Source organism: Phycodurus eques, chromosome 1, assembly GCF_024500275.1.
Source record: "Phycodurus eques isolate BA_2022a chromosome 1, UOR_Pequ_1.1, whole genome shotgun sequence".
Classification (NCBI taxonomy): Eukaryota; Metazoa; Chordata; class Actinopteri; order Syngnathiformes; family Syngnathidae; genus Phycodurus; species Phycodurus eques.
Window position 1 is genome coordinate 25,124,731 of NC_084525.1, and position 22,297 is coordinate 25,147,027.

Here is a 22,297-nt window from a genome sequence, read left to right on the forward strand (position 1 = left end):
CATTTTACATATTAAGTCATTGTCTGACCCAAATGCTCAGTGTCCTAAACCCACCTATTGAATTGGTAATCCTTTTGGTAGAACCTTAAGCTCTTTTCAGCTAGTTAGACACAACTTGCAAACATATTTTCACCCACTAAAAAACATTTTGCAGGCTGATGCACATGTTACATAATGGTAAGCACAAGTAGCAAAAGTGAAAATTAAAGCACAGATCTCTCAACATAAACACAGCAACTCACAACTGATAACACTTGTGGCTAATGATGTGAAGTAACCAATATGAGGCAGTTGAGGGAGGCCTGGTTATTTGAAGTTTCACTATATATAGAGATAATCAGAGTGACAGAGGCTAAGAAAGACTAAGAGGTGGTTGAGGAGGAGAGGAGGTATATGACAAAGAACAATTGCTCAACTCCAAACATCAATATTCATTGTAATGTATAAACTACAATATAGCAGCTCACAATCAATATTTATATAATTAAAAAATATTTATATAATAAACAAAACACATGAAAACTGGAGCCCCACATCAAAACTTCAGCCCCACAAAGTTGAATTATTTTTTTGGGTTTAAAAAAGTTGCCTTGAAAATAACATTTTAATTACGTTAATTAAAATTCTCCCCTTCAGTAAATCAATTCTCATGCACATATTCAGCTCAACCAATCAGAGGACTATTTGGCTGAACCAATCAGAGGATGGGAAAAATACCAACGTGACCTAGCCTGTGTGAAGGCGCAGAGTGGTGAATCTAAATTCTGATTGATTAGACCATTTTAACGGTGTGCCTGTGTGTGTGTGTGTGTGTGTGTGTGTGTGTGTGTGAGAGAGAGAGTGTGTGGATGTGTGTGTGCGTGCATATTTGATATTTGAATCTGATTGGACAAAAAATATTTCACATAGACAGCACTGTACACGATTGGAAGCTGAGCAAAGCACATGCACACATGCTATGAAATGAAGACAAAAGACTGTTGGAAATAGATTCATATGTATTATTCCATCCATCCATTTTCTGAGCCGCTTCTCCTCACGAGGGTCGCGGGCGTGCTGGAGCCTATCCCAGCCGTCATCGGGCAGGAGGCGGGGTACACCCTGAACTGGTTGCCAGCCAATCGCAGATGTATTATTATATAAAATATTACATACACATATGTTTTATTATATTATATATCTAATAATAATTGTTATAAATAATTAATAATTTAATTAAGTTTTAACTGTAGGTCAGGGCTTTTGATAATGTTTAGGCCAGCAGAAAAGGCTCTAAAGGTGGGGCTCTAGAGGTGGGGCTTTAATCCATTAATTGTCATTAATTAATTACAAAAAAATTAATTCATTCATTTTCCGAACTGCTTATCCTCATTAGGATTGCGAGGATGCTGGATCATATCCCAGCTATCATCAGGGGAGAGGCGGGATGCACCCTGAACCGGTCACCAGCCAATTGCAGGGCGCATAGAAACCAACAACCATTCACACTCACATTCACACCTACGGGAAATTTAGAGTCCTCAATCAACCTACCATGCATGTTTTGGGGATGTGGGAGGAAACCGGAGTGCCCGGAGAAAACCCACGCAGGCATGGGGAGGACGTGCCAACTCCACACAGGCGGGGCCGGGATTTGAAACCCAGCCCTCAGAACCGTTCCGCCTACAAACAAATTAATTAGTTAAAAAATCATGAATTTGAATTGCCTTAATTTGTGTTCCAAACAACACAGAACCTTTGTCAGTGCAAGAATTCCTGGTATACCGATAACAGTGACGCACACGTCAGAACTCAGCTATCAAAATGGAGGAATTGGATGAAACAGCATTGCTAGGACTGATTAGAGTCAAAGTATTTTTTTTTTTCAAACCCACCCAATTGAAGCATTTTGAGAACATGTTTTTTTTGGTGTGTGATTTGTAGAAAAGTGAGTTTTCATACCACCAAGGTACTTTAACCCTCTGACATGTGATCCAACTTTTCAACTGCCACACAGAACCCGTTTAGTTTTTCTCAGTTGCTAAAACACATTTCTTGAAACTGACACCCATTTTCTCAATGCCTTAAACACAAATCCACAAATTCAAGGTAAATTCACAAAGCCCCTGACTCTTCCTGCAAAACCAAACAATTGCCTCAGAACAGACCCCGAGTCAATCAAAATGAAAAACTTCACTGAACAGTCATCACACACAGCACAAAAAAAAGGAAAACACAATGATCAGATCGTAAAGCCGCAGAAATAATCTTTATATATACACACACACACACACATAACCACACCTTTTGGTGCACAGCTGTTTATATAGACATATTGTCAACGTACGCAGTGAAAAAAGCAAGTAAGCCTACTTGTTCACGTCTCCAAATATTGAGACTATGGTCGACACAATGAATCTGCTCAGGTTGGGCTTCACTCGCTGCATTTCTGCTTCCCTCATTGTCTAAGCATGGGGAAAAAAACAGGGTCTACAAAGGTTGCCGGTATTTCATCTGAAACACATCATTGTTCTTTGTTTCATACTGTACCTTCTCTTTCTCCTCTTCCTCCTCGACCACCTCTTACTCTTACTCTGTCACTCTGATTGTCGTTATCCGTAAAGCTTCAAAAACAAGTGCTCTTTAAACTGTCTTATATTGGTTTCTTCACATCATTACACAAAAGCGTGATTACTTTTTAAGTTAAGTTGAGACACCTGCGCTTTAGGTGACATTCACTTTTGCTACCCGTGCTCACCATTATGCAACGCAAGTGCCTCAGAGTCCAAAATGTGTTTTAGTGGGTAAAAATATGTTAGCAAGTTGACTCTAACTAGGTGAAAAGTGCCTAAGGTTCTAACAAAGAGTGATCAATTAAATAAGTGAGTTCAGATGAGGATTTGGTTCAGACAATAGGGTTTTGTGTTTTAACAATTGAGAAATACTGTAAAGGGAATACCCTCGAGCGGACCCCAGACTCAGTAACCGTCTGTCTGAGTAGAAAAGGAGAGAGAGGGAGCAACAGAGAAAGAGCGATAGACAGATAAGGATAGAGAGAGACAAAGAGAGAGTGAGCAAGAGCAAGTGAGAGCGAGAGAGAGAGAGTGACAGTTCAACTAGAATCTGCACTAAGATGGGGAATGGTCAGTGAAACAGCGAGGGAAAATGCAGATCCACGATGGGACATGAAGCATGAAACATGGAACAATCGATCCCAGAAGTGTGAGAAAAATGATACAAAATTAAAGCGGTCCATCAATGTCTGAAGTAAGACAAAAAAGAACTTAGCTGTCCATCAAAGTCAGATAGTCCATCATACTTTAGGTGATATCTGAGTTTTTGAGGCCTCAAGATCATCAGTGTGTTTTTTGCTTTCTTGAAAAGTCATTACTTCACATACTATGAAATACATGAATTGTGGAGATAATTCACTGGTGGAGAGTAATTCATTACCCAGACAGCAGTCTGTTCTTTATTTGTCCAGAAGGACCAACAAAGGCTTCAGTAGATTCAGAGAAGAATGTCAGTGGTTCAGGTTTTACAGCGCTGAAGCCAACAGCAATAGTTCTATTCTTAAATCCAGGCATTCTGTCTAGAAAGTGATCTTTGTATTGTGTTGAGCACATGGAAAGGTGCTGCTTTGTTGAGTGGAAGTGACCAGTGTGCCCTTGATATGAAGACCTGACAGTGAACTCTTGAAGGCAGACAGGCCCAGCCCCCGCCCACCTCCTGTTAACAGCCTCCATTTTGAAGCCGTAGCCTGGGGACCAATCGCCCCGGCTGCCCTTGCCGTCTCTGCCTTTCCTTTCGTCCTCGTCTTTCCCGTCTGCCTCCTCCGAGCATCTCATGCGGGTTCTACTCTCTGCGGGTCTTCTTGTGGACTCCATGTTTTCAAGCTCTCCCTCCTCACCAGACTGATTAAAACAAACACCCGGCCTATTTGGATATCTAATCCAATTGTGCTCTTTCTCTTCTCGCCGGCCCTGGAGCATGCAGAGTATTAGGTGTCCTGGGAGACACTGCTACATCCCCAGACCCCCCCCCCCCCCAACCTCCCATTCCCTCCCCTCCAGCTTATATTTCAAACACTCAGGAACACTCATAAGGTGGGCCAAGAAAAAAAAAAAATCAAAACACCACTTTCCTCCCTCCGGCTCTTTGAGTACATATCGAGACAATTCTTGTACAGTGGTGCTTCCAAGATGAACCATGATCGTTGTCCCAACATCGATTGCAGAGTCCCAACACTCGCCATTCATAAAAGTTTTATTTGCCGCACAGACAATGTTACCAAGGACGAACCGTGTCAAGACTAAACCATTAAATAATTGATGGAAAACCCCAGAACTGTTATGTGCTCACCACTGGGTCGCCATGCTTCCCAAGAAAAAACAGCTATATAATTAAAAAAAGGAAAACTTTGATATTCATATGTGATAATATGAGTAACAGTTGAGTTGATTTGAGAGACATTCCGGCTGAAAACACTGTAAATATATGGAAAATAGAACTTATCTCAGGTGCACTCATGGTCTGAGCAGTTAGCTTGATGATGTAATTTCTTAATATTTTTTATTTAATTTCCTGTAGATGGCTCAAAAGGTTTTAGTCAACTATAAACTAACAATGGCTCAAAAGGTTTTAGTAAGAAGATTGCGTCTTCAGTATATTGAGGGACGCAACTTTAAAGTATAATTACCACGATTTAAAATATGTATGTGATAAAAGTAAATGTTTTAACCATTACAATGAAGACATATCAACAAAACCAAACCACCAAAAAAGCTGATATAAAAATGTATTTGTTATATTTGATATACAGTATAAATTGGTCATCGAGATGGCTGGACGAGAGGACATTTTTATTTTAGAGGGTGATTGAGAGCTATTTGTTTCAAAAAAAAAATTTTTTTTTCGGGATTACTTTTACTGCAGCTACAGTTACATCTTCTCAGGACAACTGTAATCTGTGCAACAAGTGCAAGTGCTTCATTGTGAACATCATTCTGCATCATTGGAAAGCAGTCTGATGAATGAATTACTGCACCCTAGTGGACCACATGCGCAATGCATGCCTTGCATAGTACAGTACAGTGAAAAATAATTCCTTAATTTGATCATGCACATCAGTTGCACATGATTAAAATGTGGTAAACTGACGTAATTTTCCCTTCTTCTCCTAGAAAATAATACAATAATATACGTCAGTTTTGCCACATTCATATGCAACTGATGCACATGTTCAAATTAAGTAAATTCATTTATTTTTCCGGTGTACAATACTGTCAACCAATCACCTCCTGGTTGTGTCCTGGCTCCGATGGTGGGGGAAGGTGCTGGTCCGACCTGACAGACCCAAACGTATTTTGACGGTCTGCTGGGAATGTCTGGCAGAGCCCCTGTCAAAAGGAGTTTCAACTCTCCTATCTCTGGGGTTGAGGTTACTGAGGTGCTTAAAAAGCTTTAGGGGTGGATGAGATCCGCCCAGAGTTCCTAAAGGCTCTGGATGCTGTGACGCTGTCCTGGTTGACACACTTCTGCACAAAGGAGGGGGAGACGGTGGGACCCCCCCCCCCCCCTACACACACACTTTTCAACCTATGTACCCCTTGATTACGTTGCTATGGCTAGTGATCAGGCCACAGGCTCTGACATTCAAGCATCCCAGACGGCCCCCACTGGACTGCGACTGGATTGTAAGTATCTATGCAGTCCTTTGTGATATATACATAAAAATGTTTTTTAAAAAGTATGTAAAAAAGTTTGCAAAGCGGTGCCGCATACAAGCAGCATCCGTGCACCTCCTGTGATTTTTTCATTTATTTTTTAATCAAATAATCTGTAAACCATTTATTTTGAAGGATAGGCTGCAGCACTCTCGCGGCCCAAGTGAGGATAAGCGGTATGGAAAATGGATGGATAGATGCATGGATGTTGTAAAATGAGTTTGAAATTAGATTACAGTGTTTTGAGGTAATAGGTTGGGGAATATTTACGGGTTAAACTATTAATACTTTACAGTCCACTTGTCACAAATTCACCTATTTCTGTTTATTTTCCCTGTGGAACCTAGCCATAGCTATATACTGAAAAACCTACCTTTCGTGTTTTTTGTGCTCTTTTTGAAATGCCCTAAGATGCCACAAAATGGTGCCAATCTCTGGCTAGTAGGAAGGTAGTACAGCACAGTGGTGTCTTGAAATATAAGTCAAACATTTTTTCTTTGACTACGCTCCTGAATATTCTTTCCCCATTGAAATCAATGGAAATGCCATTAATCTGATCCAGCCTCCCCCTCATAAAATGCAATGTGTTTTTAATCAGAAAAATAACACTATAATATATACAGTAGATACATAAGTGATTACAATGTAAAGAATCAAACCGTTTTTTGTAACTTTTTCTTTTCTTCGATTCAATAGGCATTGTGCTGCTCTTTTTGGTGTATGCACCTTGGCCACCTGCGGGCAGTATAATACAGCTGTAGCGATATACATGGAGCTGGTCAAAACTCCTCAGTAAGCCACAATACTATTAGTTGTTCTTTGCATAGGCTAAAGCAGTGATTCTCAACTGGTGGGTCACAGAGCCATTTTGGATGGGTCGTGGACAGGTGGTAAAAAAATTACAGGGGGTGTTCAGTTTACGATGGTACCAATTTACGTACCAGTCGTACAACACAGGCAAAAGAAGGTAAAATAAGGCACACTCATTTAGTGCGGTATTTCCTGTTTTTCATTGGATTGTTTTATTTTTTGGGTCTAGAAGTGTTTTTCATACAAATATTTTCTGTAATTACGACTTATAGTTTAGTGAAAGAGCAAAGTGCTTTCCTGCTTGCATACAAATTCAGTCTACATCACGCTGTACGAGCAGTGAAATATTTAATGTGTGATTTGGAACATAACATTGCTTTGAAAGGCTTGCATCAGAAAAGTTATTACTTGGTTGCAAATGGAACTTCCAGTGAAATTTTGCATCTTGAAGTCTTTTTTTAAAATACATGTTCACTATCTGCCAAACTACTGCTTGTTGTGACGTGAGTTAAGTTGAGGTCACTGCCACCATACAGCGCTCGCATCTCAAAGTGTTACTCGCAAGTCAAAGTAAAACTCTTAAGTCGGGTCGCAAGGCACCACTGTACATGGTCTCCACTGAGGGACTGAGACATTTGTATGTTTGGGAGGAGCTAAGTTTAGCCAGGGTTGTTAGTGAAAGTTACAGTGAGTCTTTGCCACATGTTTATTATGTATGTGTTCACTTCTGGTTCAAAATCAAATAATCTGTAAGTCATTTATTTTGAAGGGTAACGTGGTAAAATGAGTTAGAAATTATATCAGCGTGTTCGGATCACGTCTCCTAACGAGAATACGAGGGCCAGTGGAGCTTAGCTGCACACAAACGCCCCTCGGGAAATGGACTGGGTTTTGGCCCGCTGGTGCTCATCTGCTTGTTTAACGTGGGACCTGGCAACCTGCCTTTGCAGAGGGAGACTATATGGCCTCATGACAGTACAGAAAACACAGCACATGCACACGCCCACACGCACACACACACGCACGCAAACACACACGCATGCACACACACACGCATACACACACACACACACACGCACGCAAACACACACAGATGCACACACACACGCATACACGCACACGCACATGTACTGCGTCATCCTACAACAAGTATGCACAGTGTGTTTCCTGTCTCCTTCTATCCACTCATGTGACTCACTAACCAAGGATTGAATACAGGGATCAGTTTCCATGGCAACCACGGATCATATGATGGCTATTCACCCTGTGTGTGTGCGTGTGTGTGTTTGTTCGTGTGTTTGTGTGCGCCTGTGTGTGTGCGTGTTTGTGTCTGTGCTTGTGTGTAGCGAATGTGTAAAACAATGTCCTCCCCATTTGTTTGATGGAATTTGATGTGAAGTCACTGAAAACCACAAAAACAAAATCTAGGAACAGCCAATTACGCCATTAATGTTTATAATTACACTGTTAGAGTTTCACTACTGTAACACCTCGTCTAATAGACCTCATTTGAGCCAGCATCAAAGGATTAACATCTATTTGTCAATGTTAACTGTCTAATATTAGACTGGTTAACCTGTGGTTGTACTGTACATGTACGACAATGAATTATGTTAAAATGAGACTTCAAATATTGCCAGCACAGTTAACAAAGGTGATATGATGGTGACAGTTGGAAATCTTAAATCATGGTGCTTATTCTTCTTCCAATGGATGAATGACTTTTTAGGGGCCTCAACATGCCCGAAAACTCATTGTTTTTGCAAGTCCAAGTACCCTGGTGAAAATGAATGGATTTTAGAGCTTCCAAACACAAAACCCCCAAAGACAATCAGAAGCACCCTTTTGAAAATTGGAAACATTAACTCAGTTTAACCAACAGAGTCTATCATACGAGGTCTGAAGGACGCATGCATGAAAATGAGCAGGAAGTTGGCTATTTCGGTCTGAATCAATCATCCATCCATTTTCAACACCGCTTATTCTGGTTAGGGTCTCGGGGCGCTGGAGCCTATCCCAGATGATTTCGGGCGAAAGGCCGACAACACCCTGGACTGGTCACCAGTCAGTCGCAAGGCACATATAGACACGGACAAACATTCGCACTCCCATTCACATCGTCACTGAGTGGGAACTGAACCCACGCTGCCCGCACCAAAGTCAGGCGAGTGCACCACTGCAACATCAGCGACTCAAAGGAACATGTTTTGTGGAATATGGGAGGAAACATGGAGAAAACCCACTCAATCACGAAACATGCAAACCACACAGGAAGGCTGGAATCTGGATTTGAACCCATGACCTCAGTACAGTAAGGTGGACGTATCTATCTATCTATCTATCTATCTATCTATCTATCTATCTATCTATCTATCTATCTATCTATCTATCTATCTATCTATCTATCTATCTATCTATCTATCTATCTATCTATCTATCTATCTAATCTGTCTGTCTGTCTATCCAGCTAGAGCCATTTTCTTTTTGTGCACATAAATGCTCTAAATGGCATGAAATAAAATGTTGTCAGTCGTTTATGGAATAAAACAAAAATGCTGACTTTACTCAAACATATACCGTACCCATAAATAGCAAAATTTAGAGAAATTGATGATTTTGCACCAGTCTCTTACTTTTTTCTAATGAAGCTATATAAAAAGAGTAATACATGCAATACATAGAATATTGAATGTAGTAATTAGATGACAAGGTGGAATCTTGGTTTGTTCCACATGTTTACTTGCAACCATTGCGTGTTAGTTGTTCACCTCGTCTGCTGACGTGAGCACACTGGCGCATGAGTCAAACCTGCGTCACACATGGTCGTGACTTGCCATAGTAATAATTTTTTTTCTTCTTCTTCTTGGTCCATCCTGTCGAGGGGTTTGCAGTGCGCAGCTCCTCCTCTTCGATGTTCTCCTTCGAGATGATCCACGCGCACTTTTCGCGTATCGCGCGCCCACCCGTGAGCGCGATGCTGCACACGGACACGAAGAGCCTCTAAAAACCCACGACGAGGTACGTCCGCCACCCTTCCCTCCTGTTTTCATGTGGGCAAATGTGTTTGTCGTCGTCGTCGTGTGGCGCCCCCCCCCCCCACACACACACACACACCACGGCACACTTCTGTTTTTCCACACCTGGCGCGCGTCGCGAAACGTCGTCTGGCGTCAGTCTCCTCCTCGCCGGGGAAGATGGAGCAGGCACCTTTTGCTGTGCTTTGGTAAATCGTGCGTGTGACCTTGACACGCCAGCAGAGGTCATTTGGACAGCAGATAGCCACGCATGCTTGTACCTGCATGTTGAAGTTGTCACTCGTTCAATGCTTTTTTATTCATTTCAGTTGAATTCATTCTTCAAACTCATATCTCAATCAGAGGCGATTCTAGGATGAGAGGTTTAGAGGTCCGTGGCCATGCAAGATCAAAACACGTTTTGGGCAAGTCTGTTATCTGATGAAGGTTATTTAAATGTGGAACCACAGCAAAAGAGGTTATGCTGGTTTAAGACTTATACCACGATTGTACATCACGAGAAGGCAGCATATTGCCCTGTGCAGCTCTCAGAGCCCAGTTGGGGAGGTGGGAGGGATAGGGTGGAACAAACCATGTTTGAGGCATGGGGGTGCTTATTGGTTATTTAAAAAGGATATAGAGTAAAAATAAATAATTAGGGTTGCAGTGATTCAATTTAGGGGTACTTGAGCATCCCCCAAAACGGACTAAAAGCAAATCAACATTCCCAATTAAAATCAATTGAAATGCCATGAATCCGTTCCCGGCTACAAAAAACACCGCCATTTTTATTTTGTAATTAAAAAAACAAAACATATGGAACCTAAGTGAGTGATTAGCACATTTGCCTCACAGTTCTTAGGTTTGGGATTCAAATCGCAGCTGTGTGGAGTTTGCATGATCAGCCCGTGCCTGCGTGCGTGGGTTTTCGCTGGGTACTCCGGCTTGCTCCTTCATACATACATGAAGTGAAATACCATTCATCGGTTCCAGCCCTTCCAAAAGCAAATTTTCTTCCATGTTTTTTAATCACAATCACAAGCATTTGTATTAGACAAGTATGTTAAAAAACAAAACAAAGCAAACAAGGAATTTGTCTCGCTTGGTTGCGGAGTTGCTCTGGTACTGCAGAAAACAAGTCACTATAACAAAATATAAATTTAGGACATAAACACTCACTTACAGTGTGTCACGAAACAATCTGAAGTGTCCAGTAGTGCGGTATAGACTGGGGAAAAAAAGTCCTTTGAATTTACTTCATTCCAACATGTATGTCTGTTGCCCATAATTCAAATGTGTTCAATGAACATATATTTGGTTATTTGTGAGAAGAGGGGAAAGCTACGCCAGTTTACCACATTTTAATCATGTGCATGATTACATTTAGTACTTTTTTTTCACTGCCTAGTCGACAATAGTTAGATGATGATGCATAGGGCACTAAGGACAGTAAAGAGATGCGCAGAATTGGCAAAGTGTCACGATGAAATGATGAGTCAAAGGTTTAAGAGGTTAATGCCAAGAGGAAAGAAGCTACTGGAGTGTCTGCTGGTTTTAACAAAGAAAACTACCGTGTTGTAAAATATATATTTAGGAACATAAAAGAGAATTTCAATAAATCACAAGTGTAATCAAGCTGAAAGTCAAACACATTGTAGTGTTCATGTGTTAATGTGACGTTTGGAGGTTGGAGTCTGTCGGGTTTGCCGGTTAGTTCGGTGTCAGCGTCGGCGTCATGCTCCTTGTGAGTGTTTTCATTTGGCATTTGTGTGTTTGACTGTTTGTCCTGTTCAAAATGGTCGGAAGTGCAGTGTTTTTCACTCGAGCGGTGTAACTAAAATTTTGGCTCACCACACAAAGCAAAGAAAAAAATCGAATAACAGCTCGTAACTCGAAAAAAGAAAGTTGGGGCACTTGTAAATCACAGTATCACTGTAGATCCATTTTCTTTTCTTTCTTTCTTTTTTTGTTGTTCTGTTCGGCTGTTAGGCCAAGCAGAAAGGAAGACCCTTTTATGCCGGAACAGTTTTACCGTGGACATTTTAAGCTTCCACTGTGGTTTCTTTTTATTTTGATGGATATTTATTGAGAATTACAGTTGTTCAGTCAAACAGAACAAACTTTTTAAAGGGGCGTGACAGAAAAAAAAAAAAGGAGAGCGAGTAAAAAGTTAAACTAAATAATATGTCAGTTCGCATGTCAGCTTCATTGAAGACAAATCAATTGTGGAATTTGTGCACTTTTTCATGTTTTTGGGATGTGGGAGGAAACCGGAGTGCCCGGAGAAAACCCACGCAGAAACGGGGAGAACATGCAAACTCCACACAGGCGGGACCGGGGATTGAACCCGGGTCCTCAGAACTGTGAGGCAGGCGCCCTAACCAGTCGCCCACCGTGCTACACAAATAGTGAATTATTAATTTTAATTTGAATTAGTTCGTTTAGTCTTAAAATGTAATTCAAAATTTGGAGATAATGGTGTCTTGTAACATTCAACCATAATATTGTTTTTGTCGCTCAAAATATGCATCACAACTGCCGATGTGCGACAACTGACTCCAAGATTTATTGAGCTATTCGACCCCCGGTAGGTAAATCCAAGATAAGAAAAGTTTCCGAAGAAAACCGAAGGTTTCATGTTTCGTACTACATGAACTACAATATATTAAAAATGATGATGACAGTTTACAATCATGCGCAAAGATCGAGGTGACATCTTACAGCCCTGATGCGTTGAGGCTGTACGCTGAGGTTTAGGAGCAAAAATCTCATTGACCAGGTGAAGATCAATATTTTAATTGGCTATTATTTTTCAAATATACAATATATTTTACATTGTTAAGTGAAATAGCCCTTTTTATTTCAACTTGGACAGCATTTTTGGTTTGTTGGAGATGCAGATGCAGTTGTGATTTCAGGCTTTAATTTCACAAGGCCTTGGGTTCAAATCCGTGCTCCGGCCTTCCTGTGTGGAGTTTGCATGTTCAACCCGTGCCTGCGTGGGTACTCCCACATGTAAAAAAAACATGGTAGGTTCAATGAACAGTCTAAATTGTCCGTAGGTGTCCTCACTTGGGTCGCGGGGCGTGCTGGAGCTTTTCCCAGCTATCTTCAGGCGAGAGGCGGGGTACACGCTGAACTGGTCGCCAGCCAATCGCAGGCCACATATAAACAAAGAACCATTCGCACTCACATTCACACCTACGGGCAATTTGGAATCTTCAGTTAACCTACCATGCATGTTTTTGGGATGTGGGAGGAAACCGGAGTACCCGGAGAAAACCCACACAGGCACGGGGAGAACATGCAAACCACACAGATGGGGCCGAGATTTGCACCCCGGTCCTCAGAACTGTGAGGCGGATGTGCTAACCTGTCGTCCACCGTGCCGCCACTCATTGCGTAATTATTTTCTTTTATTTTTAACTGTGTGTGTGTCTGGGTGTGCACATCTACTGTATGTATCTGTGTGGATGAGTGGTCAGAGGGGATCGATTAACTATGTAATGCATTTTGAGATCCATATCATTGTATGAAAAGTGCTCTATAAATAAAGTTTGATTTGATTTGATTATGTTCGACAGAAGAATTTGGAAGTAGGTGAGTTTGCGAATGGCTATTTGGCTGTTTCTTCTAAAACAGCAGACCATCGCGTAAAATGTCACCTCAGGAAATGTGTCACTTTCCCTTAGCTGGCCGCTTTGCTCGAGTGTCATCACGACAGGCAGCACAACAATCACCTCCATCTCTGCCACAGTGCGTGCCCTCCCCCCAGCCAGATTTGCAGCCGTCCCCTCAGTGGATGTCGTGTCTGTTTGCGATGGCGAGAGGAGAAACAGGCGAGCGGTGAGCCTGTACTGTATCTCCAGTTTGCACCAAGAGCCATTGCCTAGCAACTAAACTGAAAGATAATCCAGCAGATATGGACTGTGCGAGAAGGTGTGAACCTGTGCTGTGTCGCTTTCATTTGACTGTGGACAACACAGTTTTAATGTGGTTTTCATGTCACAAGAGCACTATCTGTAGTACCCGTTGTCACGTTTTGAGCATGTTTATAACAGTTGTAACATGGTTTTCAATGTATGTGCATCCTGTCTGTGTTAACGCACCGTTGAAAACCTGAAAATGCTGTCTTCCCCTGTGTTGGGGAGTAACAACATACATGTAACTATGTTACATCATTTGATTGCAAAATGTATGTAGTTGTAATTCATTATAGTGCCCTGTGATTGGCTGGCAACCAGTTCAGGGTGTACCCCGCCTCCTGCCCGATGACAGCTGGGATAGGCACCAGCATGCCCGCGACCCTAGTGAAGAGAAGGGGCTCAGAAAATGGATGGATAATTCATTACATTGAGAGAAAATTTATAAACTAAAGTACAGTTGCATGTGGAAATTTCCATGATTACATCTTTAGTTACATTTGAAACGTCACTGCAAGATCCCAGATATGTTGAGCAATTAGCGGGAAATACACTTGAGAATCTTCCAAAGATGGTAAATCACTAGGTATCTTAGCTACGCTGTGAATACTAATGGAAAGTCACTGTTCATTATACAACACACAGTTATGGTTTCATGAAATGATAATGGCCGCACACCAATGAGCCTGACATATTACTAAGACACACACTTATAACAATGTGGGCAGAAACAAAGGGAAGAAAAGAGCAACGATTAGCTTGTACAACTTCAACAATTTTTTAAAAACGGCACCACGAAGCATGTTTGGAACATGCGCATTGTAAGTCGACGCTTGTGATTGGCTCTTTCTGGTCATGTGTAGGGCGGCTATGGCTCAGTAGCCAGAGCGGGTCGTCCAGTGATCGAAGGGTAGCTGGTTCGAATCCCGGCTCCCACTGTCTGCATTTCGCAGTGTCCTTGGGCAAGACTCTGAACCCCAGTGGGCCTGGGAGCGCCTTGAATGGCAGCAGTCGCCCATTAGTGTATGAATGTGTGTGTGAGGCTTTGTAAAGCACTTTGGGCACTGTGATAGTGTAGATAAAGCGCTATATAATTGTAGTCCATTTACCATGTGCTGGCTAAGCGACGTGCCTACCACATTGTACTGTGTTGTGTGCAACCATATGCAGCACAATGTGCGGGTATTCTTTGGTTTTCCACTTCAAAACAAACTACACCCTGAACTGGTCGCCAGTCAGTCACAGGGCACATATAGACACGGACAACCATTCACACTCACATTCATACCGTCACTGAGTGGGAACTGAACCCACGCTGCCTGCACCAAAGTCAGGCGAGTGTACCACTACGCCATCAGTGATATACAGAATATTTTGTTTTATTACTCATTTCACAAAGCTCTCACTCAGGCTCCACCCTCGTCCCCACTTGCTAGCATCATTAGGGTAAGGCAACACAAATGCTGTTCAATGTGCGCCTCCATGTTGTGTGAAAAAGTCAATACTGCCGCATGGTGTCATGAGTACAGGGTTTTATCGCCGCTCCTAAGGAATGCCATGTGTGTGATGCCGGTGGGACTTCGCCGGGTGGGCTCACAGTCTGCTCAGTTGGCAGCAGCGTTAAGACAAGTCCCTGCAAATGATTTCAAGCGGACGTATTATGTAAAAACTGGCTTTTTATTGTTTGTATGCGAAATGTGCAGCACGGTGGGCGATTGGTTAGAGCGTCTGTCTCACAGTTCTGAGGACTCGGGTTCAATCCCCGGCCCCGCCTGTGTGGAGTTTGCATGTTCTCCCCGTGCCTGCATGGGTTTTCTCCGGGCACTCCGGTTTCCTCCCACATCCCCAAAACATGCATGAATTGGAGACTCTAAATTGACCGTAGGTGTGAATGTGAGTGAAAATGGTTGTTTGTTTGTATGTGCTCTGCAATTGGCTGGCAACCAGTTCAGGGTGTACCCCACCTCCTGCCCGATGATAGCTGGGATAGGCTCGAGCACGCCCACGACCCGAGTGAGGAGAAGCGGCTCAGAAAATGGATGGATGGGTATGCAAAATGTTGTGCGCAGTGTTTGCCCACACATGCCATGTGAAATTAAACAACCAAGTCGGTCTTTAGTTGTCTGACTATTCCTGAAAATGTGTCTGTGAGTGACAGTGCCCTGCTGCTACACTGTTACCGCTGTTATCAAGCTGTGGGGTTAATTAACAAAATAACAACCCCCACACTTAGTTTCTCAGCCATTGACTTGGCAGCTAGGCTGGATGAAGTTCCAGAGTGAAACAACCACTTTGGCTGAAGCACTAATGAACTAATTACCCTGGGAACGCCCATTTTTCATTGGCAAAATGGATGGAAAGTGCCTTTAACTTCACAAAAGCAAATGCCTGTGCTACGTCATCTTCACAAACTCTTTTTCAAAGGTCTTAGAGCCATGTGTGATGCAATCAATAGTACAATGAGCTGACTAAACCCGTGTATTAGGCAGAAATGAACTGCACTCACTTACCTCCATATGCCTCATGCAGCTTCCTTCTGCAACGAAGCATTATAGCGATCGATCGACAAAACAAGCCAACTCAAATGTATCCAACCTTACTATTTTCACTCATTATTGTCTGAAAAACAGACTTTATATACAGGAGACAATTGCGTTGCACAGCTTGCTTCCGTAGAAAGAAGAAAAAGGGCGAGGTTTTTCTGCAGACAACTTTTTAAAATCCAGAACTATGAGATAAGTGCCAATGCTCGCACTATTTGATACAGTAGGTCCTTTAAATACACGCCTTCATTTCACGTCCATCTGTTCGTCGGTTCTGGCTTCCATGGAGATGCTTTAGTCTGGAGCTTTGTGCCCTAGCATTAATTTGTCTGTGAGCACTCGTCCCCAGTCAAGCTGCATTATGCATTGTGACCGTGATATTTATCTGAGCCTTTTGAACAGTAGCCTCATTGTTTCACAATGTTTTCATGTAATGTTTAAGCAGCACATTGATGGCAGCCATGCTGAGTGTTTCTGATGACTCAAATCCTTTCACGGCATCTTTGAGGACACACAAGCTCAATAACATTGTTTATGACAACTTCTGCTTCATATCGCTATAGATGTCATTTCAGCCAGCATCAAAGGATTTGCTCTGTGTTGTTGTTTTTTTTTTAAACTTTAAAACTTTTTGTGTGCTACTTTTTTTTCCTTTCTAAATGGACGACAGTGGTGAGAAAAGAATAGCCCTGAAGTTGGGAAATAGAAAAGGCTCGATGGTGTCCAAATACATTTGTCCTAAGTGTTTGCTTGTCATGCTAGTTGGAGATGACGGCTAGTAGCACAGGCGTTTCGAACCCATTTTCAGAGGTGCTGAAGCACCCCTAAATTGAATCCGAGCACCTCTAAAACTTGAGGGATCATTTTATTTGTTTATGTATTTATTTACTGACTTACTTGCTTACGTACTTGTACTGTATGTCATTTTGAACAAACAAGAAAAGTCTAAAACCATGCAGTACTTGGTGGAAACATAAGTTTGAACCACAAAAATACAGCACCCCCTTCCCTCAAAAATGGTTTGGTCCACCCAATCCCAATCCCTCCTACCTCTCCTTGGGCTCTGAGGACGCTATCTTCCACGTCTTCCAGTGATATGCAGAAGTGGTGTAATTACCTGTCTTAAACCAGGTTATGTGGCACATTTCGTCTATCACTCAATACTAACACGCTAGGTCAATATTTATGTTGTTAGGTAGGAGTCAGATGGTGTTTTTTTTCGAGTGGTCAGACAATACCACCGTCCTCTGTTTGAGTTGGAACAAGACAGGCTAGCTGTTTTGTCATGCGCATGCTTTAATATTGCGGCACGGTGGATGACTGGTTAGAGCATCAGCCTCACAGTTCTGAGGAGCGGGGTTCCATCCCCGGCCCCGCCTGTGTGGAGTTTGCATGTTCTCCCCGTACCTACGTGGGTTTTCTCCGGGCACTCTGGTTTCCCCCCACATCCCAAAAACATGCATTAATTGGGGACTCTAAATTGCCCGTAGGTGCGAGTCCGAATGGTTGTTTGTTTGTATGTGCCCTGCGATTGGCTGGCGACCAGTTCAGGGTGTACCCCGCCTCCTGCCCGATGACAGCTGGGATAGGCTCCAGCACGCCTGCGAACCTGGTGAGGAGAAGTGGCTCAGAAAATGGATGGATGGATGGATGTTTTAATATTAAAGACAAATTGCTACTGACTGTAAGCCCACTAACATCCTCTACTATTAGAACAGAACGGGAGAGGATCAGAGAGAGGATTTTATAAATTGGATTTTGTAAATTTCTGTTAATACTGTGTGTTTATATGTTGTGCTTTTTTATTTTAAATAACAGTCCATGGTCCATTTTTGGTATTTGTCATATATTGAGTACTCACTATAGGATAATATGTTTTAACATAATCTTAACTAAAACAACCAGACTTCATGCAAGTACAGCGGAACTGTGACTTCAGAGTTTTTTGAGTTACGGGCCGTTGCTTGGTCAATTTGTTTTGTTTTGTGTTGCGAGCCAAAATTTGAATCACAAGCGAGCTTCAGATACTGCACATCGCCGCTTGAGTGAATAGAAAAGGAATTAGTTCTTAAGGGAGTGTAAGGCCCTCCAATATAGGCAACGACAGCTAACTTGTTTGCATCAATTTCTGCTGATGACAAAACAAAATATGTTTGAATGTGATGCCTTTGCATTCAATTACCCTCAATACCCAGTTAATTACAATATATTCCAATTACAATTTGGAATATTTCCAAACTTCCCACTGCTACGTTATCTGCAGACTAGCTAGCTCGTCACTGATGATGAAAAGACTGAATGTTTATTGTGTATTATTACGTTTATATTGTTCCATTGCAGTTGGCTTGATGAGACTCTCAGCCGGTATGGAGCAGCTTTTTGTGAACAAATGAATTTTGGTTTAGTTTGTCTGTGACGTCGTGGTGCATTTGAATCCATGTTTTTTATGTGTGACAAGCAGGAACACTTGTTATTAGGAATCCTACTCGTGCATTGGACAGGACACGCCCTGCTGCAATATGATTAGCTGCAGGACACGTGCTGCTTTAATGTGATTGGCTGCTGCGTCTTGGCATTACTTCCAGAAGGAAAAAAGAAGTGACTTCAGTGTGGTGGCCAGTATTGGTCAACAACGGTTATGCAAATAGTGCAGCGTGGCGAGACTACTACAGTGAGTGCATGAGTAATATATAATTGGCCCCACAGAAATGTGACGATGAACTGAAGTCAAAAAGAAAAATTGCCAGCATGTTGCAATGGAAATGTAGGTTAGGTGCTTATGACGTTGATCGCAAGAGGGAAGAAGCTGTTGGAATGTCTGCTCGTTCTAGTTTGCATTGATCGGTAGCGCCCACCTGGGGTAAGGAGCTGGAAGAGCTGGTGACCGGGATGCATCTGCTCCATTTGCACACTGACTGTGGAGTATTTGCAACATTTGCACAATCAACATTGTCCCAGACTATCGCGCTACTCGTCACTTTAAACTGCATACACTCCTTGAAGTCTCGGCGCCCTTTGCACAGTGGTCATTGCACCGGACTATTGCTATATTAGTCATTCAAACTGCTCTAAGTAATAGAGGACTCTGCATCTTTGTACAATTGTCCAAAAAAAAAAAATAATGTACCGGCATTACCAGATAACTATTAACCCTTCAGTTTTTTTGTCAACGTCTTTATGTCTCAAAGTGTTCTTTTCTGATTCTGATCTGATTCTGATTCTGATATCTTGACTCCCACTAACGCTAACCCACCCTAATCCTATGGCATGGTAACCCACATGAACCCCAACCCTAGCCCCAACCATAACAAACTTAATTGCTTTTATTTTGTACTAATGTGATACATGTTTTGTATGGTCAACTCGTTACATCTGCATAGCCTGCCTTTCCCGTGATGCCCGAGCCAATCATATCGCAGTGGGATTGCTAATAACGCAGCACTGACTAAACATCTAGCCTGCAATGTTAGCTTCTTAGGTTAGCCACCGATTGGTTACTTGCTGTCTGCTTGTCACTTTTGTATCAAATACATTTACATATTGTACCATATATTTTTTTTTTTAGGGGGGGGGGGGTATTAAATGCTAATCAAATGTGCTAAAATAGTGAGATTTCACAAAATGGTGGTGGTGCTTGGGAATATGAACAGACCTAACAGCAGCAGGAATTATACTCATAGACGCGTTATCCAATGAGGTGGTAAAATTCTTTTTGCAGGATTATTTACAGTAACTTCAGCACCAAATGTTCAAGTGTTAGGATAGTTCAAGATGATGGCCAGTAATCATGTAGAGGACTGAGATAAACCTCCTTTTTTTGTTTGCATAGCCATTGGGTTGATGATGTTCGCAGATGGTGTGGCGCAGCATTTTGTGAACAAATGACTTTGTATCATGTGTAACTGGTGTGGTGCGTTTGAGTACATGTGTGGTACAAGGTCAACAAGGTGTGAGTTTCTTCGCTTTCTGCTCTCCGTGAATAGTGGATTGAAGACAACAGTGAAATCTGAGCATTTCCTGACCTGCTATTTGTGGATTGCGGAACATTGCATCACCTTGGCCCAACACAAAGCTATCTTCAAAACCTGAACCTCTCGACTGTGAGGTGAACTGCACTGTGTGCTGGCTTTGAATTGACCTGTCACAGTTTCTCTTAAAGGGGACGTAGTTTACCAAACCAACTTTTTCTAGTATTTGGGATGTAATATTTTCTCTATGGTGCCTCAGTAAAACGTGAAATATGAATTAAAATTGTCCCCGCACTCCTGAGTTCCAAATGTTTTTCTGCCGAGATGCCTGAAATCAGGTCATTCGAAGTTCTCAAGCTTATCTACGTCACTAGCGAAGATCTCCGCCTTTGCTTTCTGCTTCCAAACCAGCGCTGTCAACCTAACAAACACATTTGAATGGTTGTTTGTTTATATGTAACCTGTGAATGGCTGGCGACTAGTTCAGGGTGTACCCCGCCTCTGGCCCAAAGATAGCTGGGATAGACTCCAGCACACCCGCAAACCAATATAAGGATAAGCGGTGCGGATGGATGTGCTCAAGTGAGTCTTCTACACGGAGGCAACCATCCATCCATCCATCCATCCATTTTCTGAGCCACTTCTCCTCACTAGGGTCGCAGGCGCGCTGGACCCTATCCCAGCTGTCAGCGGGCAGGAGGCGGGGTTCACCCTGAACTGGTTGCCAGCCAATCGCAGGGCACATACAAACAAACAACCAGTCACACTCACAGTCACACCTACGGGCAATTTAGAGTCTCCAATGAATGCATGTTTTTGGGATGTGGGAGGAAACCGGAGTGCCCGGAGAAAACCCACGCAGGCACGGGGAGAACATGCAAACTCCACACAGGCGGGGCCGGGGATTGAACACGGGTCCTCAGAACTGTGAGGCTGACGCTCTAACCAGTCGGTCACCGTGCCGCCCAGAGGCAACCAATCAGAGGAAAGGGAGCGGTCTTAGCCAAATATGGACAAAGCGGATTCAAAACTGGGTCAAACAGAAGCAGCTGTCAGAGGGGCCTTTTCTGGACAGTCGTACGACATAAAAGGGTGTTTTTTTAGATGACATTGACACTTTTATACTAAGTCCATGTTAGACAGTCACTATGGCGGTCTAAATAGCAAAAATACATCCAACCATCTTCTGAGCCGCTTATCCTCACTAGGGAGAACATGCAAACTCCACACAGCCAATCCTCTACAATAAGTATTTCCTCACGCACGTCAAGAGGACTTTTCGACAATTTAAATGATGGAAAACTTTTCCCCCAGCGCTTCTATCTATCATAATGTCGGTTTTCGTTATATTATATTTAATGTCATGATCTATGCCTTACTGGGAGCACACCTTCAGCATCCGTTGCAACCCAGCACTGTGTGGGCTTAGAAGGACCTCTCTCTTTGCTAGCTTCTTTATACAGTATTTGCCTCTTGTGATGAAAAGGTAGAGTGACTGTGAACAAAATAGACATTCATGACTCCTTCTCATTCATCATTTGTAAAAAAATGTTTGATTGTTTTTAATGAAATAATATTGGCCTGGTTTACTTCTATGTATATTCGCATGACTGTACAATTAATAAAGACTTTAAAGTCCTGATGTTTGCAGGAATCTTAGTAGCTCCTCCTTCAAACGAATGCTGACCAAAGCTGCAACACATTCCCCTCGGACCAGCTATCACACAAATGGATGACGTCCCGCTGGCCATGATTGTCACATGACTCACCTTTGCAATAATAACCTCCACTGGGAACTGCCTGCTGTAATAGTGGATTAGAGAAATGCTTCACTCGGAGCTGCAGTGGCACTACTGTTTTGTTTGCATGATGGGGTACAACACTGACATTTACATCACATTTACGGGGAGAAAGTATGGAAAAGGGACTTTTTATGTCTTGTATAGTATTGTGGTGCCTTGAGATGGCTATTTGAACTCAAACGGTGCCGACAACACATGTAGGCAGACATTACAACAATACACACAAGCATATATTCTTTATCCTGCTCCAAAAATGACTAGCCCTACTATAACTGCAGCTTTCCAAGGACTGTGTTTATCCACCTTTCTTCATTATACTGCTTCCAAGTGGCCTTGGCACGGAAACCAGAAGGACCACAACATTGTCCATTGACTTGAAGCTAAAACATTTATATTGTTTGATTATGTCATTACTGTATGTTTTTAAAGTACATTATTATAGAGTGCTATATTCTTACAACCCCAATTCCAATGAAGTTGGGACGTTGTGTTAAACATAAATAAAAACAGAATACAATGATTTGGAAATCAT

The 22,297-nt window shown here is 42.4% G+C and overlaps 2 protein-coding genes across 3 annotated transcripts in view; one reads left to right on the forward strand and one right to left on the reverse strand.

Moving 5' to 3' along the window:
- alx3 (ALX homeobox 3) overlaps positions 1–3,866 on the reverse strand; it is a 28,380-nt gene extending 24,514 nt beyond the window's left edge. Inside the window, exon 1 of the mRNA XM_061699014.1 lies at positions 3,666–3,866. Within this exon, the coding sequence (XP_061554998.1) occupies positions 3,666–3,866 (201 nt within the window). The remainder of the gene's footprint in view (positions 1–3,665) is intronic.
- Positions 3,867–9,299: 5,433 nt separating this feature from the next.
- slc6a17 (solute carrier family 6 member 17) overlaps positions 9,300–22,297 on the forward strand; it is a 44,680-nt gene continuing 31,682 nt past the window's right edge. For both annotated transcript variants that reach the window (XM_061684936.1, XM_061684937.1), the window contains exon 1: positions 9,300–9,533. The gene's annotated coding sequence lies outside the window, so the exon portion shown is untranslated. The remainder of the gene's footprint in view (positions 9,534–22,297) is intronic.